Consider the following 14,908-nt stretch of genomic DNA (forward strand, 5'->3'; position numbering starts at 1 on the left):
CGTGCAAGCCAAAAGAGGTTCGAGGTCTGATGCACGCGAGCGCCCCGCGCCATCTAGTGACCTGTTTGAGTAGTGCGCTAAAAAGGTGGTGGCTGGTTCACAGAGAACAGTTCTCATAACAATCTGACCAATGTAGCAACACCAGTCTCTGCTGATAACATTATGAACCAGAATAATACACATATGCTCCACATAAAAATACACAAAGTCAAATCATAACACCAAAAACAAAGCTAAAGTACAAATCAGAAGTGAACTTGACAATTTTTATTAAGACTTTATATTAAGAAAAATAGTTTGTGAAGAGTATTTTAATGCCCAGTGAAAGGCCTTGAACATCCTCTCTCTGAGTGAACTTTAGAATGAACGCCATGTTAATAAAACTCCCTGTAAAAACAGAACACAAACAGAAGGGAAAAGAACATTTAAACGGCTGCATGTGTGGTTAAATATGAACCTCTGATGAATATTCTGTGATGAGCAGTGTGTCTTTGTATCTGCTGTGTTTTTCGCACCAACGCGAGTCTTACTTTCACAGCGAAGAGTACTGGTTTTACTGAACAGACGAGCAAAAAGTGGCTCAGAAAATGTTCCATACAGTAAGATATAAAATATTTAGAGTAAGGAGTATATGGCATGTTTGGGACTGCAAATACATGTGCTTCATGAATTATGTCAAGTCATTTTTTGGCAGGCACATTTTATACACTGCTAGTTTGATCACATCACATTTCGAATTTGGTCATGAATTGAAAACATTTAATTAACTTAAATGCTAGTTTGGCAGTTATTGGCAGTAAAATAAAAGAAGAAAAAGAAAATCTTCTCAGTCCTGAAGTAGAAAGTTGAATTTCCCAAAGTCAATCTCATCAGGCATGATGAGCATGTCTTCCCTGGCTTTGGCCAGCTTCTGCCTCAGGAAATCTCTTCTCTCCGTCCACTCCTGCAGCTCCTCTAAGCTGTGGGCGTAGTCGCAGCTCACACCGTCAGGACAGCCGTCATCAAACCTGTCAAACATTAACATCGTGTAACCAGCTGTTATCACAATGACATAACCTTCTAAAGTCGATATGGCGCTATCAAATCACGCTTATTTACACATCCAGCGCACACACAGAGCAAAATTGGTATTCATTTGGTAAGTTCAATATGTATTCTTCGTCTCTGTGGGTTTCAAAATACACATTTGTGCTGGCACTGTGATTCAAACTCTTGAAATCCTGATCCAGAACAAAAGGTCTTACTTGGGGCAGAGTTCAAAGCATGGACCAGGGAAACGGTAACTCCACGTCAGAGCTTCGTCCTCTCCCTCACAGCTGAACACTCGGTCCTTGTGTCTCTCGGTGGAGATGTGCTGCTGCCACTGCCGCTCACCGTTACTGTGTCTACCACACAGACGACAGTGGAAGCCATTCTAAAATACACACAGAAAAAAAAAAAAAGCATCTTTGTTATCCTCTTACAGATGCATAGTGTGTAATTTTCCCTGTGCTAGTACATTTCTACTGTGATTTAGTTTATGTGCCTTACTCACTAACAAAACTATATATGTGACATATGATTGTTAGCTAGGAGAGTGGTAACAGGACCATATGGGGTATCTTGGGCTTTTGCTTTGATAAGAGGAAGTAACCAAATGGGGGTGGCAGTTTAACCAGAGAATGTTGAGGTGTGAAGATTCTCAGAGATAAGGGCAAGGGTAATAAAGACGCACGTCTTTGTGTGACAAGGCTCAGAAGATGAAGGGGATGACTGGAGGGGTCAATGGGGAGCTTGAAACAATTGTGATAATGTAAATACCTGATGTCCCCCCCCCGTGTGCTGAGATGCTTATAAGCAAGAGAGACACTAGATTCTTGGCTCATCCTCTGCAGACTGAACTGCAGTCTGTATGACGGTGAAGCCTTCTCTGGCCAGAGAATAAATACTTTATAGACAAACTTCTTTCCTCAATGTCTCTTGTTTCAGTATTCAGTATTATACGACTCACTCAGAACTATTGAATAGTTTTTTTCCACCACAATAGTCAGTAATGTGTATGTTTTAGTTTGGTGCAGCTGTTTTTGGTCTTTGACTTTACTGAACTGAAAAACAAACTGTACCCACCATCAGTTCAGCATAGTCAGTTGGCATGACGATATATTTCTCTTCTGGGACCGGCTGGGTGAGCATGGCTCCGTCTGCTTGCCGGTTGTGGGCGGTTAATGACAACCACATGTCATATATCTGCTGCATTTCCCGCACTACAGGCACAAATAACAAATCCGTCATATAAAGTTAGAGATTTCCATCCCGATTTCTGGCCATTTTAGCAACATTTCAACACTGTATCAAAGCAGCTCGAGCTTGCAATTAACCGCTACTAGCACAACACATCTCTGACTGAGCTCTCAATGATTGAGTTGCATTGTGGGTAATGTAGGTCCCATGTTTGGACAAGAAAGAGGAACACGTGTAATAAAAAAAAAAGAAGAATATATTTGGTTCAGCATCAATTTTGATTTCTTTTACTGTGAATCCGACAAAGCTAAATCAGTGACACTATTCTAATAACTCACAGTCGTTATTCTTCATATACATCCACATCTCCTTCTCCTCTTGGCTGTGAGCGAAGGTGCAGTTCCCCGAGTAGTTACATTTCCTTTTCTTCAACATCTGGGTGCATATCTGTCAGGAGAAAACCTAACGCTGTTAAACACAGATAACAAAGTGCAATACAAACTTTCAACCGACACCACAACAACAGGCAAACTTACACATTTCAGTTTTAAAAGCACCAGCTATACAAAATACAGTAAACATTAAAGACAAGAAATGCAAGAAAACGATTGGGGAAGAGCTCATCAGTGTAGGAATGTCTTTGATGGGTCAAAGCCCTTGGTTGAAATATGCTTGTTGTGTTAAAGTGCATAAGCGCAGAGGAGGCACACCTACATCATACTGCACAGGGAAGTTCTTGGCATGTGGCAGCGGCCGGATCTGAACCCATTTACTTCTCTCCAAGGACTTGACCAGCAGGACCCTTCGCTCTTTAGTCCACCTGAAGGTGACGGCACAAGATAACACAGATATGGAGCTGATGGATCATCTGTGATCATCTGTGATTTACCAGTTTTACATCTAACCGTTCACCGTTATTATCAATCTCTGGCTGATATGTAATAGGATCTCTGATAATATGACGAGGATGTATTTATACAGTAGAAAAATAATTCCAAACTTGTGCTCATTATCTTTACTCACGTGTGCCTGGCCTTGGCAGTGCAGTACTTCAGGGCTTTGTCTGGTTCACTGATCCGGCCGTCCCGCAAGCACAGAGCACAGGCAAACTTCATCCTCATGTTCAGACTCTTCCCAGCTCCTCCTCCTCCTCTTGCTTTGCTCCCATCACCTCCAGAAGACAGCTGCTTAAAATTATAAATATCAAGAATATTATTATATATCATAATAAAGATAAGAGCAATAACATTTCCTCTTCATCTTTCACTTTTCATAAGTTTATATAAGCCAATAATTACACAACATTTATATAAATTAATATAATAAGTTTGACAGTTATGACATCAAAAGCTCTGTAAATTACAAAAGGTGATTCATTCAGCCAGAAGACCAGCAGTGAGGCGGTGTCACCGCTTCAACATGTGGGTTCATCCCATTTACAAAAACAAGAAGAAACAGAGAGGATGCCGGACAAGTTGACCAATAACGAACTGAGACAGGTGAGAAAATGAACTATAGAAAAAATAATCAAAATGGTTTCTTACTCCATTTCCTTTATGTTTGCTTGAGTTTTGCTCCTTCTTGTCGTTATATTTTGTCGATACTTTCACAATCTCATCGGGGCTGATACCTGAAAATAACACAAGCACATGCTCATTTTAGGACAAACAGCACAGTCTATTAATACCCTTCATCAGTGTCTGAATAGTTTTATTCAAGAGTACAAATAAAATTCAAACGCTCTTGATTCTATTATTGTTACGTATAGATATATTTATATGTGTCTGGTAGACTGCACCCGTGTCGCGCTGCACCCTCCAGGTTCTGAGCTCTATGACGGAGTGGGCATAATAGCAGCTGTCCTCTCTCTGGCAGCCGTACCGGATGGCTTGGCGGCACAAATCCAAGTGGCACAGGACGCCCAGCGGTCGGACCTTTTTGTAGCTCACGTTGTGGGTCCGCACCACAAACGCCAAGCACCTGGCGAGCAAAGACGGAGAAATCAGAATGTGTTTACGGTGGAGAGAAAGGCGCAAGAGGTAAAGAGTTGGCGTATGAGTGAAATGAGCGAGGATGAGGACTCTCAGCGGCACATGTGTTGTAAACACGCTCACTTATTGGCATCGAAGGTGTGGCGAGCATCCAGGTTAGAGCAGCTGGTGTGATCGTCTCTACAGCGCTTACTGATGATTCTAGGTTTACTGTCATAGCATTCCTACAGACAACAAATACACGACAGGAAGGAACAAACAAAGACAGTACGTTCAGATATTAAGAGATGACCGTCTTTAACGCAATATTAATGAATATTAATGAATACATCCATTATGATACAACAAAAAGCTGTGTGACTGTTCAAGACACACAGGCATATGAAGATTAAAAACATAGAAACAGCAGTGTGTGGTGTAGCATGCATGCTTCATGGACAGAACAAACGCTGGCAACTGGTACTTCTCCGTTTCTAGTGTTTTTAATACACAAAAGTTAAATATAGGAACAAATCAATCGGTATGTATAATATTAAAGCAAACATGACATTTGAAACCATGTTGGTATATAACAATAATTCATATTATTCTAAAGCTGTATGAGAGCACCAACCTGACAGAGGAACATGAACATGCCCTTGTCTTCCTGCAGAAGGCGGATGATGCTGTTCACAGGGTCCAGTTTTAAACCTGAAGTGTCAAACAGCAGGTTTCGGTCCAGCGTCCCCCTCCGCTCCTCTGTCCAAACGTCAATCTCCAGCTGGTTGTAGGCAAACGTGCAATTCTCTCCGTACTTGCACAGGCCCAAATCCCCGGAATTCAGCAGCTCTGACGTGAAAGAAAACACAAGAGCTCATTCTGACAGAGTCAGTTTCATCACAAGTACCCTCTTTAACCGTTTCCCTGAATTCATGCCTCACCAACAGTTCCTTCACATTCAAATGTTTCTGACCAATCAAGGGTGGAGAGGAAATTTGCCTTGTTCGCATGAGGAAAATGTAAACGAGGGGTACCATCCTATAAATCCAAACTGCCTTCCCTGACACGACCACAAAGTATGATGAAACTCAAAGAGACGTCACCTTTCACATTGTGATCTGAACTCTGATATCAGAGTCGGTAAAAAGTCCTGCTATGACTAAAAGCGTGAGCTAATGGTAAAGGGAGTGACAAATGTTCAATTTACGACAGGATGGGCCTCGTCGAACTGACCTGCTACTACCCCCAACATCACACACACACACACACACACAGAATGACTAAAATCTTTTGTACTAGTCAATTAAGGTATCAACAAAAGTATTCTTTTTGGCATCAGTACTGAATTTCAGATATTTTGTTAATGCTACTATATTGACACCCAGCCCTATGTGCGGAGCCCAAAGAGCTATTGGGAAGTTCACCCTTTTGCACCCTGTGAACAAATGATTAACTATGATTTCCCTCTGGAGATTAGAACCAGCAGTCTAAGCGGGCCATAAAGCACAACGGGATGTGTGACCTCAACCTCTAGTCTGACATCCTGACATCCACTGATCTCTCTCTCCTCTTTGCATTCCAACGGTCTGCAAAAGGAATTCACTCATCAAACGCAATAAAACATCCAAAGACATTTTCAGGGTTCCCACCGCTACAAAAGTGAAACATTTCATGTCATGTTCCATTTTACCTTCACAATAATGCAGCATTGCATTTGATGAGAGAATACTAGGTGAGTGAAAAAGTACCGTTAGCCAGTATTTAGCTGGTGTTTTGGGCTGTTTTGACCCTGGCTTCACATTCATTATTTTCAAACTCTCTCAACAATAATTGTTTCAGGGCAAAACTAATTTTTTCTGGTAATTTCTCGCATTTTTATGTGTTTTCAAGGACGAGTGGGAACCCAGAAAGGAACTGTGTAGCTACATTTGAACATATGTCAATTTAGACAAAAAGACTTATGTTTATTAAAATTCCACACCCGATTAAGGTGTTTTATGCAAACATACTGTAACTTGCTTATTTTCGACCGCACAGAGAAACACACACAAAACAAAAAACACACAACGTGCATTATGCAAATACGTTTTAGCTAAATTAACAAGCAATGAACAATGAATGCCGACAGACAATTCACCGGAAGACATCCGCATTCATTTGATATTGAGTTACTCACCTCTGCAAAGTACAAACGGGGCAGTGAAGGAACTCCAGTTAGGAATCTGTCGTACTCTGGTCCACTCCGAAGGAAAACCTGCCTTCAGTCTACATAACAGAATGTCTCGCTTACAGCTGTGGACCAGGTCCGGCTTGTGAACAAATGTATATATGCCGTGACCTGAAAACCAAACAGGGGAGGGTTAAAACTTTAGGATTTTCAATAGAACTGGAAAAAGTAGGAGTAGGAGGCACCAGGCATTTTGGTATCTCCACTTTATAACAAAATTATTTTTGCATTTAGGTCAGGGCTTGGCATTTTGCCCTTTCTACAACGTTAAAGAAAAGTGCTTCAGGATGCAGATCAACCCACCTTTAAACAGCTCAAAACAGGGAATATTAAAGGACATAAACCTGTCTGGATGTTAAAATCAGCAGCAGCATCGGGATCATTGTGGCTTCTTGCTACACTACAGTTAGTTTGAGACGCACCTCTCCGAGGGAAACAGGCCGAGCAGGCCTGCAGGAACTCATGAGTGGAGGACAGCGGGTTAGAGAGCGCAGCCAGCGCTGGGTTCTTCTTCTCCTTTGTTGCCAAGGTGAGAATAAAGATTTCAGTTCATGCCAACAATACAGACAACCACAGAGCTGCTAACTCAAGCCAGATAATCAAGTCTTACTTTGGAGTTATTCTTTGGAGATCGCATTACTGGAGCTGCAGCAGTTTGAGAGCCTGCGATACCTGATGAGCAATAACAGAAAATAAAGGACTAATTATGTGTTCACACTTTGTAACAAATGGGCTACAACATGTCCACACACAAGGGGGAGCACTTATTTAAAAGGTACAGTAAAATACACTTAATATTTTGTTTATTCTCATTTCTCACTGTACCTGTATCATACATTTCTAGTGTAACTGATCATAAATAATTACGTTTATTCTGATTTTGTTGTGTGCAAATAATCCTTTCTCTTTGAAAGTCCTTCAAATGAAACAATGCGAGAGCAAAAAAACATCACACTTCGATTGATCTGCTACTTGCTGTCATGACCCGTAAAAGAACAGGCGTCCTGCTTTATCAATAACATAATAAGTCACCAAGAAATCATAATAACCAGTTGAACTGAAACCGGAGAGCGTGTCCAGGCCCGTTCTTCCCATGGAGATCGCTGGCAAAGCTGCCGCAACACCTTCCGCTGAGGGAAACGAGTCCAGGGCATCGAGGGAGTCGAGCGCGTCCACAGCTTTCACACCAGTTTTCAGGACGACACCACTCTGACCGCCTGGATCAGAGACGGTCTCCAGAGGATCCAGTTCATCCAGCAAATCATCAAGGGACTTTTCACCGGCGTCGAGCTCGGTTTGGGATTTACTTCCAGCAGCACTTGGAGTCGTATCCAAGAAGTCATCCAGGCAATCGAGGCCATCCAGAACGTCCAGCGCCTCGAAGGTGAGCGCTAAGTTTGTAGCACCAGCGCCACCTCCAAGGCCAGAGGTCAAGAGGTCGTCGAGGGCATCCAGTGTTCCAGCTGTGGTGCTGCACCCGCCACCTAAAAAGGAGTCCAGGGAGTTGAGTTGGCTGACGGCCGAGCTGAAGAAGGCCGGGGGTAGCTGGGGTGTTGGGGCGGGCAGGACAGACGGGACCTTGCGATCGCGGGTCGAAGTCCTGAGTGCTGCCTGGGGGGGGGTCTGGAAAACATGGAGAGAGAAACTGGAGTGAAGATGGATGAAAAAAAAAAAAAAGTGAAATGAGACAAAATGTAAAAATGTGATGCTCAATTAAAGGGTTACATTTTAAGGTTTTGATGGAAGTTGGCTGACAACTGCTGGGCAATATCAACACTATTCTGTTACGTTTATGACAATATTATTACATAAACAATGGATCAAAGGGGGACACTCGTAGTGATGACCTCATAGAGGATCATCACCCAACTCAGCAGTTTCCCTCAGCTCTGCAGACCTTGTTTTTCAGCTTATTGCTTTGGTTTTTACCTGATAAACCTGCAGTAAAATACCTGACCAGCACCAAAATGGCAGAGAGACAATGTTAGCAACCAGCTGGGGAAGAAAGTGCAACATCTAGCTGCTAAATAGCCAGATATTTCCCTCAGCAGTTGGTGGAGATCAACACAGAGCTAATCCAATATTAGTGAATATTGCACTAATATTGGATTAATGTCACCCCTGCAACAATTTGCTAACATACACATCGACTTTACTCGTGAGAATATATGTTTTATGTGATGGATTAGGTATCCAAAGCAAGATTCAACTGAAGTTGAATTTACTGCACTGGAATGAAAGAAAAAGTATGCAAGGTTACTTTTTTACAAAACAGTTACTTTCAAAAGAGGAGGGATGTTTTACAAGATGTGTAATCCCCAAACCTTTAAAGACTTACACAATAGTAATGTATAATTACATGCTCTTCCATCTTGGTAATCCTTACAACCGAGTACACCTTCATTCCCCCATCAGTGACAAAAGTTATTTACTGGTCACTGCAGGACAAACGCAGCATAAACGCAGATTTTACCTCAGTTGGCTCCGTCTCATTAGGGAAGCAGTCGAGCAGGCTGTCCAAATCGTCTCCCATCAGCTCGGAGTCCTCCAGAGTGTCCACCATGTCAGGTACTGAAGAGACGGCAGGTTGGCGGCAGGGAGCTGGGGAGGAAATGAAGGACTGAGGCATGCTGGGAAAACTGACTGAGGAGAAGCAGTACGGGATTTCTTTTAGATTTTACTTGTAAATTTCCAATAAATATTTGAAGAACTTTATCAAGCAAACAAAACACATGTGGAGACATACATGTTGCCTGTAATGTAATGGCAACACAATTCTGAACAAGTCAAAGTGAAGAATTCACACCTGGTGCGAGGCCACTGAGAGGATTCACACCATTTCCTACATGAGCACCAGACCCCTGGAAGTGAGAAGGATTTAAAAAAGCATTTGTAGTCAAATCAGATCAACAATCTGCAAAACATGCATCACACAGATGTTATCATTTAAGAAACCAAAATGTTTGTGTTAGAAAATATTGTGATTTGGAATATTTTTTTAATTTGAATGTTTGGTGGTGAAAGCTAAAGAAAGCATTGAACTTGCCTTGATGGCTTCAGCTTTCATGTTTCCATTAGCAACATCTCTCGTGATAAGTCCTCCTTCCTGGGAGAGAAACCATAACAGGCTGAATATCTGCACCGTGTCTTCATTGGAGTTAGGCAATACGAGGAAATATGCAGGGAGACAATCAACAATCAGAGAATTTTCTTTACTATATATATATATATAAAATAACCTGGGTAACCATTTCTTTAATACGGCATCAATGTGATTTTACGGTATTCAATTCAGTGGATAATACAAAATTGGTTGTTGGTTCTCAAACAATGTTCAAGTCATGATGCATACATTGATATCACAGTATGAAATGACTTACCGCGATACAAGATAATATCCATGCCCACCCCTAGACTGCATCCCATCTCACCATGACAGAGCCAAATTATTTTACTAACCTTTATGCCGACGTATGGTTTCCGAGTTTTCAGTCCCAGATGGATGGCCAGCTCCTGTGCGAGCTCATTCACCCGTTGGTCCTGTTAAGAGTTAAACAGACAAAGAACAAATGAACACATTGCACAAGCTACAGTACATGTCTGTGACTTGTAACCCATCTAGCACCATCTAGGAAATGTCCCACAGAAGCAGTTTCTCATCTTGTGTCTGTTCATGTAACCAATGCTACACTTTTACACATTTTAGCATTTATCCAACCCACAAGATGAGAGACAATTATCCCTTTGGTTTTGAAAGGGGAAACATTTTGTTTTTAAAACTTGAAGGTAATGTCATGGAGATGAGGGTCTTTACGACTACCAAGCAAACTCCATCCGCAATGAATGCCGTGAGCTGTGGCTAAAAGTTTAGCAAACAAGGCTTAGGGTCTACAGCTATGCTAACCCTCTGTGAGGCTGAACTTGAGCTAAACGCTAACGTCAACATGCTAACACTATCACAATGACAATGCTAACAGGCGGATGTCATTAGTTTTAGACATACACCAAAGTATTGGACATACTAATTGTTGACCTGCTGGAGAGCCGAGATTAAGTCAGGGGATCACCACATCCACTCGGACTCATCCTGAAAGCAACATGAATGTCTGTACAAAATTGTTGTTGATTTATTTTAACCAATGTCTTTGACCTATTAGCGTCAACTCTCCCAATTGTCTCTTTCCTTTACCAGTCGAGTAAGGAGCAGACAGTCGGTGGTGCAGTTGTAGGCCTCCTTGTACTTCCCGAGCTCCTTCAAACAAAGTGCCTTCCTGTACAGCGCCCTGCGGCTTTCCTTACACACTTTCAGAGCTATGTCGCAGTCCTTCACGCAGCGCTCATATTCCCCCTGTGGGAGACAGGAGAGATGATAATACAGGTTTAAAAAGAGCCTCTGTAAGACTGGTATTGTTTTCTAGAAGAAGCCTCATAATTCAGGTGAGACGGATGGTGAGGAAAGAAAAGCCTCCTTTGTAAAAAAAAAATCTGAGTTAATAGTCCATTTATTATTTAGTCCAAATTCTGTCTCTATCTGTAGGAATGTGTGTGGAGACAGTTTATCTTAAAACATTTTCTTCCCATCGACTTTATTAACATTACATATGATAAAATAATTCATATTATCTGATTTACAGATAACTCAGCATTGTGTTTTGCCTGAATGGATGTAAAGGGTATTTTTTCCCCTCTTTTTTTACAACATTACCTTACCTTTGACCTGCTGCTGACTACTGCAGGTCAAAGATTTCGGTTTTCCCAATTCCAGCGTTGAACTGAATATAGATATTGATATCAGGACTCTCAGCTAAATATACTATGGATAAAACCAGACATCTGATTTTCACCAAAATATTGGACAAACTGAAACGTTGACCTGATTATTAGTTATTACAATTATCCCTGAGGGGGACATGCATGTCTGAATCAAATTTCAAGGCAATGCATCCAAAAGCTGACATGAATCTGACTATGAATCACAAATGTCAACGTCATGCTGACGCTGGAGCAAAAGTCACGGGAATCATCAAAGTCATTGAGACTCATCCTCTGGGGACCATGAAAGTCTGCACAAACTTTAAAGGCAATCTATACAATAGTTGTTGTGACATTTCAGTCCGGTCCTGGGGAGAAAAAAATGCAATTCAACCGTGAAAGGAATATGTAATTGTCATGCTATCCTGCTATGAATTATGCCTCTGTGCTCACTGCTTTATACTATAATATGCTACTTTAAGATTTACATCCGTGTCCCCCCAGATATGCCTCGACCTTCCCTTGAACCCATGCCAACAACCTCCCTTTGACTCTTGACTGATGAATAGTCCCCCCCCGCTCTACACAGCATTCATCTACTGCCTTGGGGTTGGTGGTGCAATCCCCGGCATTGTATTATGTGTTGGCTTTCCTCTGCTGCATTATAATAATTTATAGTGAAAAATATTTGATTGGGTCTTTGAAATGTAGCACAAACTATAGTGGACTAACCACTGGTATGTTAAGATTAACAGTTGATCCACTGTTAACTGGCTCAACAACGGACAGATCAGGTTTGGGTGTGGAGAAGCCTTTGTATTGCTCATCACAACTGCATGTATTTTGACAGTGTCTGTGTGAACTGCACTCACTGAAACAATCGGTTTGCAAAACGCACACGGCGTGTCAGGAACCTACAGTAGCAGCCGTATCTTACCATGCTGTGGTAGGCAGCTGCACGGTTGACATACAAGCTCTCCAGCAACGCATCTGGGATCTGGATCTCCTCTGCTGCAGCGTAGTGCGAGACATTCAAGCCTTCACTGAACTCTCTCACCGCCTGCTCCCAGTCACTGTCTCTGAACGAGGCGTTGCCCTCATCGAGCAGGTTGCACACTAACCGGGTAAGGAAGTCCTGGGAGGGGAGGAAAAAAGAAAAAAAATAGGTGTGGTGTGTCCCAAAAACTTTGGGCCCAGTCATGAATAAAGTATATTCAAAAATACCACGACGCCCACAATATTGGTTGTTGTAAACATTTGTCCCATTCATACTGGCCCTGAAGTGATTCCTGATGGGAGTGTCATTGGTTTAGCGAGTGTTTAGTCATCACCACAGTCGTTAAGATACATCGTCTGGAAACCATGAATGTCTGTACAAAATTTAGCGCCAATCCATCAAACAATTTTAAAAGACATGTCACTTAAAAATGTAATTATCAACTTTATGGTGGCTCTAGAGGAAATATCAGTAAGATTCATCCTCTGGGGACAATAAATGTCGGTGCAAAACTTCATGGCAATCAATAAAATAGTTGTGGACAAGAAGAATGATTACAGCAACCAGTATATCTTCCCGAGTGAGTATTAAGAGTATTAAGTATTAATTGCCCAGTCTTTGATTGTACATGCAGCCAGGAATGAACTAAGAGATGTTCGGAGAGAAAAGACGAAGGAATTTCAGTGAGAAACAAAACAGAGAGCACAGTGAAGGGTCTGGGATTTCAGCAACAACTAATGAACAGTCGATTGTAGATCATAATGTGCATAAAACCCAAAGCTTATTAAGAGTGACGAGACAGTGGAGACAGACATAACACAGTATTTGTAATAACAGGTGGTACCTGGTAGCCCTCGGGCTCTGGATAAGACAGGGAAGACCTAGAACACAAGATGTAAACTTGTTTAGGAAAGTACTGAGACAGCTGGTTATCCAGGATATGAGTCATTCGTGGCCATGGTAGGTTTCACTTTCAGTAAGGGTGAAATCTAACAAACAAAAATGCATCTCACTGTATAAATTTCAGAGAGGTCCTTATCTCTTCTTTGCGTTTCTGTCTGGCAGGGTCCATGCTTGTTATCTGGGGAGAAGACAAACAGACCACAAGTGAATTTAATAACTAAGACTGCCCGATGTTGTGTTGATAGTGCCTGTGAGCTGGTGTACACCCACTTCCTTCAGGAGCAGAAAGCAAGAAACGACCAGCTTTGTCACCTCGTGCAAAGACACACTTACCGAGGCCGGGCTTCGTGTTCATTCCGTATTTAATAACTGTATAAACATCCAACATGCAAGCCCCTGACCCCCGCACGTTTCCCTCGCTATCATAGCGCGAGTGTGGCCCAACTTCAGACACACCTACCTAAAGAAGTAAGGAAGTTCATTGAACCAAATAGAAGTTGGAAGTCATTTAGTGTCCAATGGCGGAAAGACGGAGAAACTGTCTGCCGCCGAGAGCTCGAGCAGACGCTGGTAAACAGCGAGCCGAGGAGGAAGAGACCCGTCGAGGCTCCGTGTTTGACTTCAGCCCCCAGTTAAGTTTCGATTCCCAGCAGCCCTAGTCCATCCACGCGCCAGCTGCAAACCTCCACACTGGCCCTTTAACGAACTCAGGGTTTGCAAGCCCTGAGTGGGGTCTGTCAGGCACCTCTTCCTGTGTACACAATAGATTCCACCTACTCACACTCTTCTTCTGCCATCCCTACACAACTTGTTTTCATTCTTTATATCACTCCTCCCTTATTTGACACTATGATATACATTATTGTGGGAACAATAAAGGTGCCATCTTTAGTAACGATACAAAGAACCAAGTGGTGCCTGGCAGATTGTACTCCGTTATTGCCTCATTCAGCTTCATTAAAGAATAAAAACGCAACAGCTATAACCATGTACACAATCAAATAGATACATACATACATCTGTAAATGGATCAATTCAACAAATTCTTTTTTATATTAAATGGGTCAGTAAACCAAGTTTCCATATACAACTACATTATTAACTATAATTAATTATTGGCAATTCATTTATGTTTTCTTTTGATTGAATGTGATCTTTTTACATCAGTTTTTGTGAGGACATGCGTGTGCCGACTAAAACCTTCTGCACATACAACAACAATAAACCCTGGTTTACAGTGTCGTATCTTTCATGCGACAGTGCTGTTGAAGTGATGAGGAAGGATGCTCCGTGGACACTGTTCTTGCTGGTATAATAAAGTTTATTACAAACAAGCAACACATGCCATTACGGACGTCTAGATCGCCCGGAGGTCTCAAGTCGAATCTGAAAGTCCCTGACTCTAGGGCTCTCGCTTCATCTTTATATAGGATACATGTTATGTTTACATCTGGGCGGAACGTAAGAGAATGTATGTGGCCTCCTCATTCTACACATACCCCCTTCTGCCCCTGGTCTCCTGCACATCTGGTTTTCATCTAAGACAAATACACTTGGGGTCTTCTCTGTATTGTGCAAGGCCTGAAAATATACCACATATTCCCCCCTTCGAGACTTACACAAAGTCTCGAAAAAATAAAAGAAGAGACATACAAGTGTATAATCATGACAAATTAACAACCCGTCCTTTTTAACATTAAAGAAACGGTACGGAGTATAAAAGTGAGAGTGAAAAACCTGTTAGGCAGCTAATTTTTCTTGAAATATCCATTAAACAATGTAGACAGGAAAATTCTCTCACGGTCCCTCTGCCAAGGCGACCATAAGTAATACTCCATA

The 14,908-nt window shown here is 42.0% G+C and overlaps 1 protein-coding gene across 5 annotated transcripts; it reads right to left on the minus strand.

The window, feature by feature from the left end:
• Positions 1–252: 252 nt before the first annotated feature.
• LOC142942438 (zinc finger CCCH domain-containing protein 7B-like) lies at positions 253–13,750 on the minus strand. Of its 5 annotated transcripts, none has more exons than XM_076084782.1 (23): positions 13,530–13,750; positions 13,180–13,247; positions 13,011–13,047; positions 12,107–12,304; positions 10,607–10,765; positions 9,877–9,957; positions 9,464–9,523; positions 9,224–9,278; positions 8,891–9,060; positions 7,482–8,040; positions 7,028–7,089; positions 6,840–6,933; positions 6,367–6,528; positions 4,825–5,039; positions 4,335–4,435; positions 4,019–4,200; positions 3,765–3,850; positions 3,244–3,407; positions 2,935–3,040; positions 2,559–2,667; positions 2,107–2,243; positions 1,245–1,414; positions 253–1,007 (listed from the first exon to the last, which is right to left on the minus strand). In XM_076084782.1, exons 2-23 carry the CDS (start codon positions 13,236–13,238, stop codon positions 827–829), a joined length of 3,147 nt encoding a protein of 1,048 aa, XP_075940897.1. In that variant the 5' UTR covers positions 13,239–13,247; positions 13,530–13,750; the 3' UTR covers positions 253–826. The 5 variants fall into 5 exon arrangements, with proteins under 5 accessions (XP_075940897.1, XP_075940889.1, XP_075940882.1 ...); XM_076084774.1 differs by having other exon boundaries at positions 3,244–3,404; positions 7,467–8,040; XM_076084767.1 differs by having other exon boundaries at positions 7,467–8,040; positions 13,403–13,750.
• Positions 13,751–14,908: the final 1,158 nt, after the last annotated feature.

This window comes from Anarhichas minor, unplaced genomic scaffold (genome assembly GCF_050575085.1).
Source record: "Anarhichas minor isolate MPS153535 unplaced genomic scaffold, ASM5057508v1 ptg000007l, whole genome shotgun sequence".
In the NCBI taxonomy this organism is placed as follows: domain Eukaryota; kingdom Metazoa; phylum Chordata; class Actinopteri; order Perciformes; family Anarhichadidae; genus Anarhichas; species Anarhichas minor.

What these genes read in the sequence shown, in the direction of transcription:
- LOC142942438 (XM_076084767.1), bottom strand. Translation starts at nt 13,238, where the DNA reads ATGGACCCTGCCAGACAGAAACGCAAAGAAGAGATAAGGACCTCTCTG. An exon ending in TGAAAGCTGAAGCCATCAAG is followed by an intron (nt 9,279 to 9,463) that starts GCAAGTTCAATG and finishes TCTCACTTCCAG; the next exon opens with GGGTCTGGTGCTCATGTAGG. An exon ending in TCTCAGTGGCCTCGCACCAG is followed by an intron (nt 9,061 to 9,223) that starts GTGTGAATTCTT and finishes GCTTCTCCTCAG; the next exon opens with TCAGTTTTCCCAGCATGCCT.